Source organism: Ranitomeya imitator, chromosome 2 (assembly GCF_032444005.1).
Source record: "Ranitomeya imitator isolate aRanImi1 chromosome 2, aRanImi1.pri, whole genome shotgun sequence".
NCBI lineage: Eukaryota > Metazoa > Chordata > Amphibia > Anura > Dendrobatidae > Ranitomeya > Ranitomeya imitator.
The window spans coordinates 73,651,555-73,669,862 of record NC_091283.1 but is presented as its reverse complement, the minus strand read 5'-3'; the positions used below and the strand labels follow the sequence as shown (position 1 = coordinate 73,669,862).

The following is an 18,308-nucleotide window of genomic DNA, read 5'->3' as shown; positions in this document are numbered from 1 at the left end:
GCGATCCCTTTTGGGACATTGCGTTAGCGCAATCCGCTAGCATATGCGCTAAACGGATTGCCCTAACGCAGTGTGAACCTAGCCTTACAGCCAGAAAAGGCTGACGTGACCCTCGGACTGGCTTCCCAATAAAGCCTTGTGGCTATCAGATAGTATAGCACATCACATTGTGTAGGACATCACATTGTATAGGACAGCCTGTATAAAAGCCAAGGCAAGGAATGCAGCAGCAATGTAGTGTGAATCTGTTTAATGTGAGGATGTAACAATTTAAAAATAGAAATATATGAAGAAAAGGCCAAAAAATGAATAAACTGTATATATTTTGAGTGTTTGGCAGAAGAGCAGAATGTAAAGGTTACCATGTGTTTACCCATAGCCATATATGTTGAGGTCATTTTGACATTACTAAGGCTGTAATTGCGTTAAAGAACTCGAGAGAGTTTACATACAGTCCTAGGAGACCAGAGTGTGTTATACATGTCTTTTCAGGGCAATTGGAGTACCTACACCTGGAAGTGATTTTATTCTCTGCATATAATTTTTTTGGGGAAAGTTTGCCATAGCTGGCTAGTTCAAATATCGAAAAGATTCAATCCTCTCTAGTTTTTACATGTTTCATAATATTAAGAGGTGTTGGGTTTTTTGCTTACTTTTTACACCATTTAGAAAAATGTCCATTTCTCTTTTAGGTAAACCCCACCCCTCACTGTGTACGAGCAATGATGAAGATGACGTACTGTCCTCACTGCCGGGGTCTCGTTACAGTCAAGCCTTGTAACAACTACTGTCTGAATGTATTGAGAGGCTGCCTGGCCAATCCTGGGGATCTAGATGCTGATTGGAACAACTTTATAGGTGAGTAACATTTGATCTAGAAGTCTCAATTGTTATGTATGCATCAGTTTAATTCGTGCAGTATTTGGTTACTGTTTTTATGGTTGACGTATACATCTAAGGAACGTGTCCAAGAAGCTCCTTAATTTGATAGGATTTTAAGACAACAAATCACCCTAAGGGCGGAATCAGACAGCCATATTAATCGGACCTAGATCAGACCACAGTTCAGACTGACCAGCAGCGTTTCTGACCAGAGCGTGACCGCTACCTAGAAGTATATGATGCCGTCTCCCTCTGCTTGGAAGAGCCGCCAGCCAGTCTGTGCACTGCGTTCCAATCTCTGTCCGATTTATATGGCCGTCTGACAGCCCTATTGGTGCAATAAGATGTCCCGATTTCGGCCCTTCACACCATTAACAAGCGAAGATTGACAATTCACAAGTCGCTTGGTGCTATTTTACCGGCTTATTTACACAGATCGACAAATAATGGAAACCAAACCATCACTATTGCGACAGTAACAATTATTTTTTTTGCTGGTGTAAATGACTCGATAACCCAGTTTGCTCATTCTTTGCTCATTTGTCGGGTGATTGCTGACCTTTATACCTGCCAATAATTGGGAATAAGGGTTCCTACAAATGCTTGTTGCCTGATATTCTATTGATGTAGATTCACCATTTTTCAAACTTAGGTTTGCAGTGAAATTCCGTTAATTGAACATTGAATTGTCCAGAAAATCTAATCGTAGTGCTCATCTCGTTCTCAGTACATTATGGACTTCTATTCTTGCCCTTGTTATGGCCAGAAGTTTCCGGCATGATGGGGCAATTCCAGCGAGTGACCTAGCTAGACTAGAAGTGGGGCTGCTCTTGGTGACCCCAACATAGGAGGCACCTACAAAGGCAAATAAAATAATGGGATGCATTAAAAGAGGCATAGATGCTCATGAGGAGAACATAATTTTACCTTTATACAAGTCACTAGTTCGACCACACTTAGAATACTGTGCACAGTTCTGGTCTCCGGTGTATAAGAAAGACATAGCTGAACTAGAGCGGGTGCAGAGAAGAGCGACCAAGGTTATTAGAGGACTGGGGGGTCTGCAATACCAAGATAGGTTATTACACTTGGGGCTATTTAGTTTGGAAAAACGAAGACTAAGGGGTGATCTTATTTTAATGTATAAATATATGAGGGGACAGTACAAAGACTTTTCTGATGATCTTTTTAATCATAGACCTGAAACAGGGACAAGGGGGCATCCTCTGCGTTTGGAGGAAAAAAAGGTTTAAGCATAATAACAGACGCGGATTCTTTACTGTAAGAGCAGTGAGACTATGGAACTCTCTGCCGTATGATGTTGTAATGAGTGATTCATTACTTAAATTTAAGAGGGGACTGGATACATTTCTGGAAAAGTATAATGTTACAGGGTATATACACTAGATTCCTTGATAGGGCGTTGATCCAGGGAACTAGTCTGATTGCCGTATGTGGAGTCGGGAAGGAATTTTTTTACCCAATGTGGAGCTTACTCTTTGCCACATGGGTTTTTTTGCCTTCCTCTGGATCAACATGTTAGGGCATGTTAGGTTAGGCTATGGGTTGAACTAGATGGACTTATAGTCTTCCTTCAACCTTAATAACTATGTAACTATGTAACCTTTACAATTCTCAAGTGCAAATTACTCCAAACAGATTGTGTTATTTTTTCTTATTTTTTTTTTTTGCTTTCTCGTATCAAAAATACTTTAATATAGCATTAAAGGGAATCTGTCACCCCCAAAATCGTATGAGCTAAGGCCACCGGCATCAGGGGCTTATCTACAGCATTCTGAAATGCTGTAGATAAGCCCCCAATGTAACCTGAAAGGTAAGAAAAACAAGTTACCGTATATACTCGAGTATAAGCCGAGCTTTTCAGTCCAACTTTTTGGGCTGAAAGTGCCCCTCTTGGCTTATACTCGAGTCAAGGTGGGTGGCAGGGTCGGCGGGTGAGGGCGCTGAGGCATACTTACCTGCTTCCAGCGATCCTGGCGCTCCCCGCCTGTCCCACGGTCTTCGGTGCTGCAGTTCTTCCCCTGTTCAGCGGTCACGTGGGACCGCTCATTAGAGAAATGAATATGCGGCTCCACCTCCCATAGGGGTGGAACCACATAGTCATTTCTCTAATCAGCGGTAACGGTGACCGCTGATAGAGGAAGAAGCTGCGGCACCGAAGACCAGCTGTCCGGGAGAAGGAGCCGGATGCCGGGACCAGGTAAGTATCGCATATTTACCTGTCCCCGTTCCAGCCGCTGGGCGCCGCTCCATCTTCCCGGCGTCTATCCGCTCTGACTGTTCAGGTCAGAGGGCGCGATGACGCATATAGTGTGCGCGGCGCGCTCTGCCTGAACAGTGCGGAAAGACGCCGGGACCGGACGCCGGGAGCTGCAAGCAAGAGAGGTGAGTATGGCTTTTTTTTTTTTTTTTTTTACTGCAGCAGCGGCACAGATTTATGTGGAGCATCTATGGGGAAATATGAACGGTGCAGAGCACTATATGGGGCACAGCTATGGGGAAATAATGAACATGCAGAGCACTATATGGCACAGCTATGGGGAAATAATGATCTATTTTTATTTTTGAAATTCACCGGTAAATGCTGCATTTCCACCCTAGGCTTATACTCGAGTCAATTAGTTTTCCCAGTTTTTTGTGGCAAAATTAGGGGGGTCGGCTTATACTCGAGTATATACGGTATATTATACTCACCCAGGGGAGGTCCCGCTGCAGTCCGATCCGATGGGCTTCGCGGTCCGGGTCCGGCACCTCCCATCTTCATACGATGACGTCCTCTTCTTGTCGTCTTGCCGCAGCTCCGGTGCAGGCGTATTTTGTCTGCCCTGTTGAGGGCAGCGTAAAGTACTGCAGTGCGCAGGTGTAGGGAAAGGTCAGAGAGGCCCAGCACCTGCGCACTGCAGTACTTTGCTCTGCCCTCAAAAGGGCAGACAAAGTATGCCTGCGCCGGAGCCGTGGCAGGAAGACAAGAAGAGGACGTCACCGTATGAAGATAGGAGGTGCCGGACCGTGACTCCCATCGGACCCGAAACGAACTGGGACCGCCCCTGGGCGAGTATAAAATAACCTGTTTTTCTTACCTTTCAGGTTACATTGGGGGCTTACCTACAGCATTCCAGAATGCATTACAGAATGCTGTAGATAAGCCCCTGATGCTGGTGGCCTTAGCTCATGTACGATTTTTGGGGTGATAGATTCCCTTTAAGAGTATGACTATTATAGAGTTGGGTTTTTTTTGTTTTAGGTCCGATCTAAGCATAGCATCCAAAATTGTCTTCTGCTTCTTCATCAGCTTGTCCGACATAATTTCTGCTTTTCGTTGAGGAGTAACAGGTTGATGTTATGTAACCTTCCCTTTTCACATTATCTGTAATGAGTCGCTTCTCATTTTCTCGAAGACCTCAGCTGTTAAAGCTGAATAGCTGAGTATTGTAGGCATGTGCGTACACAGGGACAATGGTATATTTTCTGAGGATTGGGAATCTCTGGTTCCTTTTGTATGCTTTTTTCCTTCACTGCGCAGAACATTATTGCCCTCAGGTGGATTATCTGTTGCTTATTTAGCCCGAATGACTAAGTCTCAACTATAAAGATAAAAAGTTACCGTAAATAACTTCAAATCGTTTTATACATGTAATGACTGTTGAGCCTTACAGATTTAGATGGTCTGTTTGCTATATTTGGTGACTGTTTCGCTTATTTTTGTGTTATGTAGTAGCATTAATAGATGTCGGCTTTAATAAGTTAATTATTGACACTACTGAAAAAGCAAAAATTCTTTACTAAGTTTTTCAGGAGACACAAAAATAGAGCCTTTACTGAAAATGTATAATCTTCTCCATATATTTCCCTTTAGACGATCCCTCTGGTTCCTTACTCTCGTAATAACTAGCAATTATAGCATCTCTTTTTCCATACTACTGATACAGTACTCTAGGCTAGAAAGTCACTAGCTTTCATTTTACTCCTAAATATAAGAATGTAAAAGCCAAATGGCTGCCCTGGAGGTTTTGATACCATCTAAAGGAAAGTATATGAAGAAAAGTTTGATTTTTGTTTGCTTTTTTAGAGTTTGTCTTAATAGTATAAACTAAGCACATGGCTTTGAACCCATGGCTAAAAGAATCAACGCACCTTTCTGCCCACTGGTTTTGCATGCCTTGCTTCTATCACTGGTCATTGACAGTCCTGGTTTGCCTGAGGTTTATATACAGACACTGATTATTTTAGGCAAGCGAGTGCTGTTCTTGAAAGTCTCTGTAAAATATTTTCATTACCATTAGGCTGGTTTCACATTTGCGTTTAAAAACGCAGCGTTTTAAACGCAAACTCATTTGGTAAAAAAACGCGTTTAAACGCTGCATTTTTTAGACGCATGCGTTTTTGCATGTTTTAATACAAACGCTGTGTTTTGACGCGTTTACATGCGTTTTTTCCTGCGTTTGCGTTTTTGAAACGCATGAGAAGTGTGTGACAGCTGCCAATCATCAAAATCAACAAGAAAACCCACTATAAACAGAAATAGCTAGGGTTAGGGTTGGGATCCCTAGTAACCCTAGGGATCCTAACCCTAAGGGATCCTAACCCTATCCCTGACCCTAACCCTAAGGGGTCCTAACCCTAAGGGGTCCTAACCCTAAGGGGTCCTAACCCTAAGGGATCCTAACCAGAAGGGATCCTAACCCGAAGGGATCCTAACCCTAACCTGAAGGGATCTTAACCATAAGGTATCCTAACCCTTAGGGTTAGGATCCCTTGTGGTTAGGGTTAGGTTTGGGGGTTGGCTTATCAGTGTGTATTCTTGTTTTTCTATTAAAACGCATGTGTTTAAAAACGCATGCAAACGCATGTGCTTAAAAACGCATGCGTTTACATAGACAGCAATACGTTTTTTTGCTGCAAAAAAACACCGCTAGAGATTACTACATGTTGCATTTCTGCAACACAACGCATGCAGAGAAAAAACGCATGTGGCGGCAAAACGCATGCAAGAAACGCATGCGTTTTTAATGTTAAGTATAGGGAAAAAAACGCATGCTTTTTTTGCGCTAAAACGCAGTGGCAAAAAACGCAAATGTGAAACCAGCCTTAGTCAGACTTTTTTTTAGTAGTTGGCCTGTCATTGCCAAAAGTTTTGAGTGTGACTCAAATTTGGGTTTTCACAAAGTTTTCTGCTTCAGTTTTATAGTGGCAATTTACAATAGCTCAACTTGATTTAATAAATTATGAAGAGTGATCAACAAAAGACAACTATTCAATTTTTAAAAAATTCATTTGATTTTTTTTTTTCCTTGGAATTAACAAGTTATCGTTGCCTTGCATGAAAAAAGGCTTTACAGACCAGGACATTTCTGCTTATGTAAGATTGTCTCTAAATCAGCCATTGATCAGATCATTAAGCGTGTCAAATTGAGAAGTTAAGTTGCTGTTAAGAAGGCTTCAGTGCTGTCTAAAAAGTCAAGCAACTTCCAAGACCATCTTCTAAAGAGGGTTCATTCAGCCAGTGGACCAGTGCAACATTAGTGCAGAGCTTGATCTGTGATGGCAGCAGGCAGGTGTCAATGCATCTCCATCACAATGAGGTGAAGGTTTTTGTAGGCTGGCCTGGTGTCAAAAAGAGATACCAAGAAGACACTTCTCTCAAAAAAAAACAAAGCAAAAACTGACATTCTCCAGGTAGTACAGAGATTGAACTGCTGAGGACTGGGGTAAAGTGTGGTGTGTATTTTTTTTTTTTCTGATGAAGCCTCCTTAGGCTGTTTAGGACAATCAGAAAGCATGATTGTCCGCAGAAGAAAAGGTGAGATCTACTAGGAGACTGCGTGATGCCAACAATAAAGCATGTTGAGATCTTTCTTGTAACCATTCTTGTGTGTGGAGTCAGGTCACTCACAATTTTTCCTAAGAATATTGCCATGGATAAAGAATACTATGTAACCATCCTCCAAGAGCAACTTCACCAAAATGCTCCCGTATCAGTGAGAGACGAACAATGTTTTTTTCCAGTATGATGAAGTACCACATCACAAGACAAAAGTGGTATGTAAGTGGATCAGTGAACAAAACATTTAAAATTTGGGTCAATAGCTAAGAAAACCCCTAGATCTCAATCCCATTAAAAACCTGTGGCCAATCCTCAAAAGATGGGCAGACTAAAGCCCCCGTCACACACAGCGAGATCGCTGCTGAGTCACAAGTTTTGTGACGCAACAGCGATCTCAGTAACGATCTCGCTATGTGTGACACGTAGCAGCGATCAGGCCCCTGCTGTGAGATCGCTGGTCGTGTCGGAATGGCCTGGACCATTTTTTGATCATTGAGGTCCCGCTGGGTAGCACACATCGCTGTGTTTGACACCTTACCAACGACCTCGCTGACAGGACGTCCCATTGAATCGTCATGAAATAGCATCGTTCTACAGGTCGCTACAGGTCGCCGCATCGCTGCTGCGTCGTTGGGGAGATCTCACTGTTTGACATCTCACCAGCGACCACATAGCGACGCTTGAGCGATCCCTGACAGGTCGTATCGTTGTCGGAATCGCTCAAGCGTCGCTATGTGTGACGGGGCCTTTACATAAACACCAACATTGTGAGAAGATCCATACACTGGTTAGACAAAAATGGGCCGTCATCAGTCAGGATTTGGACGAGAAGCTGATATCCAGCTGTCAGGACAAATTGCAGAAGCCTTGAGAAATAAGGGTCCGCACTGTGAAGATTGAGTCTTGGCATAAACTTAATGAATTTGTGAAAACTTTAAAAACTGATGAAATGCTGATAATTGTACTTCCGAAACAGCAACATTTGTGAAAACCAAAATGTGTTAATCTCAAAATTTTTGGATGTGACTATGGTACCCAATGTACAATGTTAAAGTTGTGGTATTGCCACAATTCTACTACAGCAAGTCCAACTCGTTGTGGTAGAGCTGTAATGCTAGATGCAGCTCATGGGTAAGACTGGCACGATTTCTAAATGAATGCTGTCATACAATCTCATACAAGCAGATACTTTCACGTTAACTGTGACGCTTAGGTGTGTGCACTTTGTTGTTACGGATTAGATCTCATATTTGTTTTTGTCAACATTTGTAGCTACGGAGTAGTTTTGGTTTGTATTTATCTTTCTGAAGTGGAGGTTACTGTAATAATAACCTCATTTTTCTTTATACTGTAATCTCGTAGCCAAGGGTCTGTTTCATTTAGGCGTTTCTCTTAGATGATGTGTGTGTGGAAATATTTTTGCTGCCCTGTTGGGTTGGTGTATACTCTTGTTACTTAATGCACGTCAGGTTTCAGACGCCTAAGGCATTGAACAATGCTTTAATCCCCAGAACCATGTCATGAATTTAACAAAATGCTTTAATTAATCAGTGCTCCGCTTGCCGAGTTTCGCCCATTTTTACTTTATTACTTCAGATCCTTTCTTTATGCCTTTTGTCTCTTTAGTAGTTTTTTTTTTTTTTTAAACTAATTAAATACATTTTCAAGGAATGTGGCATACTTCCTGAGGGGTGCACATATTAACCGGTTTGTAGTCAACCAACAGATTGCAAAACTCGTTTCACTGTGGCTTAACTAGGGCATTGTCTTACAGACTAGAATTCGTAAGGAGCTGACATGTCATAGGGAAAGTACTAAAATATATATTTTTTTAATGGGTTGAATGTTGAATGTGATTTTCATTCCTGGGGTACATGGAATTCAGATTTTAGTTGAAATTATAAGTTGATAACTGACGAGATAGACATGAAATGTTACTAATCATTAGTAGTCTGCTGACTGTTCTAAACTGGAATCACTGGAAGACCTCAATTGATTCATTCACATATCTCTTTAAAAAGAGGCAGTGTTGATATTTTCCAGGAGGAGCATTGCTTGGCTTAGAAGTCTCCTTACCCTGGAGTGTCAGGCATGCTCTCTCCACAAAGAGAAACGTTACCCCAAAGAGCCCTATCAGAGGTCCTTCGTACAGTCAACTGAGATCTCTTGCTTTGCACTGAGGAGGGGCAACACGCCGAAACACCATGTCTGCAAACTGAGATTGTAGTTTGACTTTTATCCCAAGTCTAAGGCCCCTTTCACACATCAGTTTTTTGCCATCAGTCACAATCCGTTGGCTCGACGGATCCATTGCAGATTGTGAAAAATTGATGTGACGGATTTGTTCTGTCAACGGGTGTTTTTTCGACAGATCGAGCTAGCGGATCTGGCTAAATAAATCGGAGCATGCTCAGTTAAAAAAAACAGAATCCGTCGCCGGATTCCATTATTTGACGGATCTGGTGCCCATAGGCTTCCATTCGAGCAAACGATGGACGGCGATGGATCTGTTGCTGTCCGTTTTTCTGATGTACACAAAAAACGTTACTTTGTCTGTCTCTGGCCACCAGACAAACAATTTTCAATGGATTCTGCTAACGATGGATGAAACTTGAGGCCATCCGTCGCTAATACAAGCCTATGAGAAAAAAACGGATCCGGCAGCATCAGTCGCCGGATTCGTTTTTTCAAAATTCGACGGATTGCGACTGATAGCAAAAAACTGATGTGTGAAAGGAGCCTTATGGCAAGACCTGTTAGTTGACATTGAATTTTTAGGACTGCTACTTCCAATAGGTGGCACTAGAGTTCTACTCCTTTTCTTCTCTGAATAGGCAATTTCACTTTAAAATGTCACAACTTTCGTGCAACGCAAAGTTGCACGAAATGTTGCAGCTTTTTTCATAAGACTGGGGCGGAACTGAGGTGTGACGCCACAAGTCGATTAATTTATGACAAACTGCGCTAGAAATCTTACTCCAGTCACTGACTGAAGATTTGAATTATGGCGCACACCACTTTTCATGAAAAGGTGTGACCCTCTTATTGAATCAGGCGCCTCTGATTCTAACATACTCCACTCCTCAAGATAAGCATGAAAAAGCCACAGCCTACGACCTGGTTTTCAATGTAATTTTTTTTTTTTTTTTTACGTCACAGCATTTCAGAGGAGAACGTACATGGCTGCAATAACAGTGAGTCTCTGATTGAAGCTCCCCATAGTTTGGGTGACATGAATCTCATGACAGGTTCTCTTAGAATTGATGGCACAAGCACAAAAAGTGGACATAACTTAAATAAAAAGGAAGTCCATATCCGAACATCAGCCATGAATAATAATAGTATGTACGTCCTGAGTAATGAATGGCAGACCATTTGGGAATAGGGAAACCGAGGAAGCCACGGAGCATGGATTGAAACAGAAAATAGGTATAGGGATAATAATATAAATGGTATAAAAATGCCTTTATTGAAAGATGAATGGCCAAGGTTGGCACTGTGTGCAAGAGTGCCCGCGCTATTGGAAGATAAAATATAAGGAACAATAAAAGGAGCCAACTATGTACAATATATACTTGATATATAAACGAATAGGGGACCACAAAAAGGATGTTATAGAAGAGATGTTATATACAACATGCTGGATTAAGGTGCAAAACAATCACTCTTCCCTTAGCGGGTAATATCAGATAAGCAAGGATAAACAGGAATGTCTGGGTAAAACCCGTTCTATAACATCCCTGATGAAGGACTTGGTTCCGAAACGCGCGTTGGAGAGTGCGTAGCACCTCGAACTGGGGACCACCAAGATACTTTATAATCAGACATACCCAAAGAATAATACTTTTACCACATTGGCCTTCTCAACAGATCCGGACCTGCGTTCCGACCTTGCTTCATCTGGGCATCTGAAATGCGCTTTGGGTACGCGTTGGTTTAGTAACCTTTTTGCACAGGCCAACCCAGCTTCAGGTACACCGTGAATGATGGCTGTCAGCTGTGCGAGTCTTGGTCACACATAACGACGCACTGCCGAGAACTATTATCTTGCTGCAGCACAAAAGATCATTTTACCAAGGTATGATGAGTGTCTTAGGCCTCTTTCACACTTCTGTCTTTCTTTTTCCATCACAATGCGCCTTTTTGTGAAAAAAAAAAAACGGATCCTCGCGAGACCGCTACTTCATCACAAATCATTGTCTTGCAACGCATTACTAGGAACAGGAGCTGCTGGCAGCATTGCGAGCATCGGGAGGGCTGCAGGGGACGCCGGAAGGTAAGAATATCACAATTTTTTTTTTTTTAATTATTTTTAACCTGGGTTGTGTTGTGTATGCGGTTTCACAGCAGAAAAACGCTGCGAAGCCGCATACACAACGTGTGCACATAGCCTCGACGGATCTGTCAAAAAAACGGACCCAGTGCATACGTTTTTTTACAATCTGCACAGGATCCGTCTTTTCAACATTTTAATGGATTATGACTGATTGTAAAAAACGAAAGTGTGAAAGAGGCCTTACTCATTCGTTGGTCGTTCAGCAGCCGAGATTATCGCGAACAAGCATTTGTAGGAGCGTGTGTTCGCGATAATCTTGCTTTGTATACGACCCCTGGACTTTGGCTGTTTAGTATTCGATGCCCGGAGAATGTTTTGGAGTATCGCTTCCTAGTCAGCGGAGTAGAGCGAGGGGGCAGCGTAAAGTCACGTCAATCGTTTGTTGTCGATCCAATATAGTCATACCTTTGCTATTCCGTATAGCATTTTTCTTGCTATTTTCAGAGTCAAGTTGTGTTTAGTTGGTATAATTTAAAGCTTTCACATTGTGCTAATGTCAGTAATAGTAGTATTTGTCAGAAATTCCAGTCCTAGATATTCAAAAATCCACTCTCCTAGGTGCATACTATACTTTTTTTTTTTTTTAATGAGTTCCTCCGCTACACTCCTATCAATGCCTATCTGCTACAGTTGAGTATATTCTTGTGAGCCAATTATTAGACTTTCTTATCTATTATAGCTTACTTTAGGAGCTCAGCTGGAGGCCAAATGCATTTGCTGTATCAACAGTCAAAAGGAGGGAGGAAAGAAAAAACCTTGCATTCTTTAGCTGTGATACATGTACTGCCATGGCATCGGGAATAACAAAAGAGCCAGTTCATACACAATTCCCATGCTCTTGTGTATGGCCTGGATAACTCCGCGTTTACAAAGACACCAAACAGCCAGAAGAATCGGGGGTTTGTGTTTCCTTTCAGGCTCTCACTAACACATTATTAATCTGGGGCCTTTTGTGGCCCCTAAGGGAATACAAAGTTACAAGATTAAATAATTTGCTCTCATAGCTTACATGGGAGGTGGGAAAAAAAAAGACCTTCGATTTGTACCTGGCACATTTATGATGGCCAATAAAATAAATAAATCCCCCGCCCCCAAGGCTGTCACATTGTCAAATGCCAAGATTTTTTGTATTTATTTGGGGGTGTGGATAAGTGACAACAGCGGAGCTAGTTTGGCCTGTGTGTTTCTATTTACCAAGTCTCATTTACTGACACATCAAAGGGATTTCTCTCCTCCTGTATCACAATGGTATATTCATGCCAATGGCATTTGCGCAGGGATTTCTAGCAACTTTTTTTTTTTTTTCTTTACCAAAGGCCATCACAAAAAAAAAAAATGTCTGACTCCTTTTTGTTTTATTGTGTTTTCTTGCTTTCAGCAAAATATGCATTTAGCCAGATTCCTGTCTCCAGGTTGGGACAATTGAATTCCATTAGTGAGACGTATTGTCATTCTTACTACGATTTGGTGATACGTTAGGAAAAGGGGCATTTTGTTTTTGAAATCTGATTCTGGGAATTTTCTTTCCAAAAACTAAAAACTTTTTTTATAGCTTTCTAATTTTTAGACTTTGTTCTTAAGATTTAACATTCCTGGTTAGTTTGCGCATGGATATGAAGGTAGACATGAAGGGCTCAGAGGTTAAAACTTTTAATTTGCATTTGTATTTTGGGTACATATTTTGCATATACGTATTTTGTATTGCTCCAATAAAGTCATGTTAAACTGCTGTTATATGTATGCAGGTCCATAGTTACAGACTGCAGACAAAATTTTAAGGCTATGTGCACACGTTGCGGATTTTGATGCAGATCTGCAGCGTTTTTGGACTCGCGGAATTGCATCAGATCCGCAGTGTAGTGCACAACCAATGTTGTTCTATGTGAAATGAAGAATTGTTGTGCACATGCTGCGGAAAAATCTGCACAGATTTGAAGCATTTTATTTTCCGCAGCATGTCAATTCCTTTTGGAGATCTGCAGCGTTTCTGCACCCATTGACTTCCATTGAGTCAGGCACATCCGCAGCAAAACTGCAGGTGTAAAAAAGATCTGCGGATTTGCTGCGGATGTGCCTGCGAGAAATGCTGCAGATCGGGAGGGGGAAGAGTGTGTGTGCGGAGAAGATGTGCGGGTGTCTGTGTGTATCTGTGTCTGCGGGGCTGTATGTGTGTGCTTGCGCGTGTGTGTGTGTAGGCAGGCATCGTCCGATGGGACTACTAGTCCCATCCGACTATGCCTGCTACAGTGACAGCTAGCCGGATGATGGGACAGCAGTAGTTCCATCATCCGGCTACTATGTTAAACTGTAAAAAAATAAATAGAAACAAAACACATACACACATATAGACATACAGTATATACAGTACGTACAACATACAGCATACGCTCACTAATCACCTAGTCCCGGAAGCCCTCAATTACCTGTAAAAAATAAATAAATAAATTAAAAAAAACAAATAAAAAAATATATACTCTCTGATCCCATGTAATCCATTGAATAACGAGTGTCCCATGACTATCTCCCGTGGAGAGCTGTCACTTCAGCAGATGTGACCGCTCTCCAGGGGTTCCCGGTGATACAGTGACAGAAGGTAATCCTCCACACTGTATCCCTCCAATTGGAGGTATTTGCTAATATTAATATTACCCAGACTACCCATCTGGATAAACTCTTGGAGGCTGGCATGCCCCTGTAAATATTGGTAGCATTGCGGCAATATAAAGGAATGGTTGACTGTGGCCATTTTAATTTTTAAATTTGCATTTCTTCTTCCCTTTCTTTCAAGAGCCATAACTTTTTTTTTTTTTTCTTTGTAGCCATATCAGCAGTTTTTTTTGTTTGTTTTTTGCGGAACAAGTTGCGGTTTTGAAACCCCCATACATTTTACAATACAACGTACAAAAACACTTTTAAAGGGAACCTGTCACCCCCAAAATCGATGGTGAGGTAAGCTCACCGTCATCAGGGGCTTATCTACAGCATTCTGTAATGCTGTACATAAGCCCCCGATGTTAGGGTACCGTCACACAGTGGCATTTTGATCGCACGATCCGTGACGTTCCAGCGATATCCTTACGATCTCGCTGTGTCTACTGCGATCAGGGACCCCGCTGAGAATCGTACGTCGTAGCAGATCGTTTCAAACTTTCTTTCGTTGTCTAGTGTCCCGCTGTGGTGGCATGATCGCATCGTGTAACAAAGGTGTGCACGATATTGTATACGATGTGCGCATAGTAACCAATGGCTTCTACATCGCAAACACGTCATCAAATTATCGCTCCAGCGTCGTTCATTGCAAAGTGTGACAGCAGTGTACGACGCTGGAGCGATAATGGTGCGATGCTGGAGCGTCACGGATCGTGCCGTGGTAGCGACCAAAGTGCCACTGTGAGACGGTACCCTTACCTGAAAGAGGAGAAAAAGAGGTTAGATTATACTCACCCAGGGGCGGTCCCGCTGCGGTCTGGTGAAATGGGTGTCTCTGGTCCGCTCCGGCGCCTCCTATCTTCATTCCATGAAGTCCTCTTCTGGTCTCCACGCCGCAGCTCCAGCGCAGGCGTACTTTGTCTGCCCTGTTGAGGGCAGAGCAAAGTACTGCAGTGCGCAGCAGGCACCGGGCCTCTCTGACCTTTCCGGCGCCTGCGCACTTCAGTGCTTTGCTCTGCCCTCAACAGGGCAGACAAAGTACGCCTGCGCCGGAGCTGCGGCGTGAAGGACAGAAGAGGACATCATGGAATGAAGATGGGAGGCGCTGTTCCGGACCTGAGACACCCATCGGAGCAGGACCGCCCCTGGGTGAGTATAATCTAACCTCTTTTTCTCCTCTTTCAGGTAACATCGGCGGCTTATCTACAGCATTACAGAATGCTGTAGATAAGCCCCTGATGACGGTGAGCTTAGCTCACCATTGATTTTGGGGTGACAGGTTCCCTTTAAGTGTGATGAAATGGCAAAGAAAACCCTCTGTATTGTTTGTTCCTACAGTCTTCATTATGCGTCAAAAATGACCTAGCAACATGATTTCTCAGAATTGTCAGATTAAGGTATTACCAAATGCGGTTTTTTTTTTTTGGTTTTTTTTAAGCGTTGAAAAAATAATCTCAGATTTTTTTAATCAAAAATGGTTTTGTAACTTTAAAATAAAAAATTTGTTGATGGAGCGGAGTGCTTATTTTTTGCATGGCAAAGCTGATGATTTGAATGATTTTATTTTGGGCTACATACTACTGGCCGTTCTGTAATTTTTTTCATTTTACTGCATATACTATAAGTTTTGATCAAATTTATATTTTGAAAGATCGATTTTATGCAAATGTGATATCAAATCATTTTTCCGGCAAGCAAGTGTTGGTTTTGAATTTTCTATATTTATCATGATTCTTTATTTATTTTTTTTTTTTTTTAGTTTTACTTTTTCTCTCCATTGTTTGTAATCCCCTAAGAGGACATGAACCCACGATCATTTGATTGGCTACATCTCCCCTGCCCTCGCGATCATGATACGTGCATTTGACGGGAGCCTGCTATTTGTCTGTCAGTGATTGACGGTAGCATTTAAATGGTTAACCATTAGCTCATGTTTTTCATTGTTTCAATTACCCAAAGTTCGATAATTTTTCAGGGTGTCACCTGTGTAACACAGCCAGCACCTGACTTGTGACCTACTGTTACGTCACGTCAGTAAGGTCGGGACAAGTTAAAGCTTAGTGATGCATTTTTCCAACCATGTCTTCTATGTGTGTCCTCCATTTGTAAGTCTTGATAGGCGAGTTTCTTACGGATATAGAAAAGACCGATAGATCATTTTTACAGGTCGGTGAGTGACCCTGGGGCTAGCAGCAAAGAGTAATTCCATGATACGGCTTTAGATGCTTCATCCCGCAATTTTTCTCATGGATTTCTATATCTTCGCTATTAAACAGGAACATGGCGGGGAGGGGGGGGGGAACCTTCTGTACAACTACTGTAATCTTACTTTGAATTTGCTCTGTTTTTAGGAGTCTAGCTTTTTTTTATCCCCTCTAGGTTCAGCTTTGCATGGTTTGATACAAAATACGTACTGCTCAAATTTCTTTCTAAAATTGTCCAAACCTTTCTCTTTGAAAATACTTTAGCGAGTTAGATTGGGTAATGGGTTTGACCTTTTTCATTCTGGTTAAAAATTCCAACAAACCTTCATGGTCTTGGCTGCTTTAATGGCTGACATTCTGCCAGTGTCGATTTCCTGCTGTAACAAAATGTACAGTTTGCGTTGGAATACTAGTAACAAAACTTCACAAAGGTGTCCTTTCACTGGAAAATATACACTGATCAGCCTTATTTAAGGATGAATTCAGTTGAAGAGCAAACATTGCAAAAACTGTTTCTCAAATGTTAGCAAAATGTGTTCTAATAACGGTCAGTTCTAGAATAAAATAAAGCTTTACTGTGAACTTGCCATCCGTAACGGTGGAAATAACAGAATTGAAAGCGACATGAATAAAAATGCTTTACCTGCAGCTACCTGGCGTTAATTTTTTTCCCCTTCTCTTTTAGATTCCATGTTACAGGTAGCTGAACGACTGGAGGGTCCATTCAATATAGAAACTGTCATGGATCCCATTGATGTCAAAATTTCAGAGGCTATAATGAACATGCAGGAAAACAGCAACCAAGTATCTCAGAAGGTTTGTTTCCAGTCACTTGACACCGTCCCAGTCACTTGACAAAGTCCCTTTCTTGTCCCTTTCCACAGCGACAATCCTATAATTGCTATATTTCTGTCTCCTAAGGGCCACAGCTATCTGGATATTTTTCCCCTTTCTGGCTGAGCCACCATTTGGTGAAAACAATTTTTTGTTAGCCCCTTGTCAATTCGACTTCTCTAGTATGGCGGTCTGGTGTGATCTTGGACAGAGGTCTCCATATAATGTCCATATGACCCTAGGATGGCATTAGGACATGATTGGCACAGCCTCTTCAATATATATTAACACAAATCTGTTAAACATGAATCTTTTAGATATTTAGGATCTGATTTAATAATTTAAAGATTTTAACTTTTTTTGTATCTTGTGGTGTTTGCAGATTTTTTTTTTTTATTTTTTTGTGCCAAATTCATCAAAATGTTCTACATTGGGTTGGAGTACAATTGTGACAAATTTAGCACATTTTAAAAAAAAAGTCAATGAATTATTCAAAGTCATCTGGACAACCCTAGACTCTGCCTTCAGTGGCAAACTAAAAGAAAAGCAAACAAAAAACAAGCAATCACATATAAAATATAAGGAATAAACGCTTAAAAAAAAGGGTCACCTAAACTAATGCAAACCCACTGAATAAATATGGAGGCAACACATGTGCAAAAAACAGATGAGACAGTCACAGCCTACCAGACCTTGGAGGGGGTAATTGCTTAAGGCCCCTTCACATTAAGCGATGCTGCAGCGATACCGACAACGATCCGGATCGCTGCAGCGTCGCTGTTTGGTCGCTGGAGAGCTGTCACACAGACAGCTCTCCAGCGACCAACGATCCCGAAGTCCCCGGGTAACCAGGGTAAACATCGGGTAACTAAGCGCAGGGCCGCGCTTAGTAACCCAATGTTTACCCTGGTTACCAGCGTAAAAGTAAAAAAAAAAAAAAAAACAGTACATACTTACCTACCGCTGTCTGTCCCCGGCGCTGTGCTCTGCACTCCTCCTGTACTGGCTGTGAGCACAGCGGCCAGAAAGCAGAGCGGTGACGTCACCGCTCTGCTTTCCGGCTGACCGACGCTCACAGCCAGTACAGGAGGAGTGCAGAGCACAGCGCCGGGGACAGACAGCGGTAGGTAAGTATGTACTGTTTGTTTTTTTCACTTTTACGCTGGTAACCAGGGTAAACATCGGGTTACTAAGCGCGGCCCTGCGCTTAGTTACCCGATGTTTACCCTGGTTACCAGTCAAGACATCGCTGGATCGGTGTCACACACGCCGATCCAGCGATGTCCACGGGAGATCCAGCGACGAAATAAAGTTCTGGACTTTGTTCAGCGACCAACGATCTCCCAGCAGGGGCCTGATCGTTGGTCGCTGTCACACATAACGATTTCCTTAACAATATCGTTGCTACGTCACAAAAAGCAACGATATCGTTAACAATATCGCTATGTGTGAAGGTACCTTTAGTATTAAAATTGCACACAAAAAAAGGCTTGAATTAGGGTGCTTTTTTTTCACCTATAAAATATACTACACAAATGGAAAGATGAGTTTGGTGCAA

The 18,308-nt window shown here is 42.1% G+C and overlaps 1 protein-coding gene across 1 annotated transcript in view; it reads left to right on the top strand.

Moving 5' to 3' along the window:
- Positions 1-18,308, top strand: part of GPC4 (glypican 4) — a 190,595-nt gene that overhangs the window by 164,637 nt on the left and 7,650 nt on the right. The window contains exons 4-5 of the mRNA XM_069746954.1: positions 693-858; positions 16,602-16,732. Of these exons, the coding sequence (XP_069603055.1) occupies positions 693-858; positions 16,602-16,732 (297 nt within the window). The remainder of the gene's footprint in view (positions 1-692; positions 859-16,601; positions 16,733-18,308) is intronic.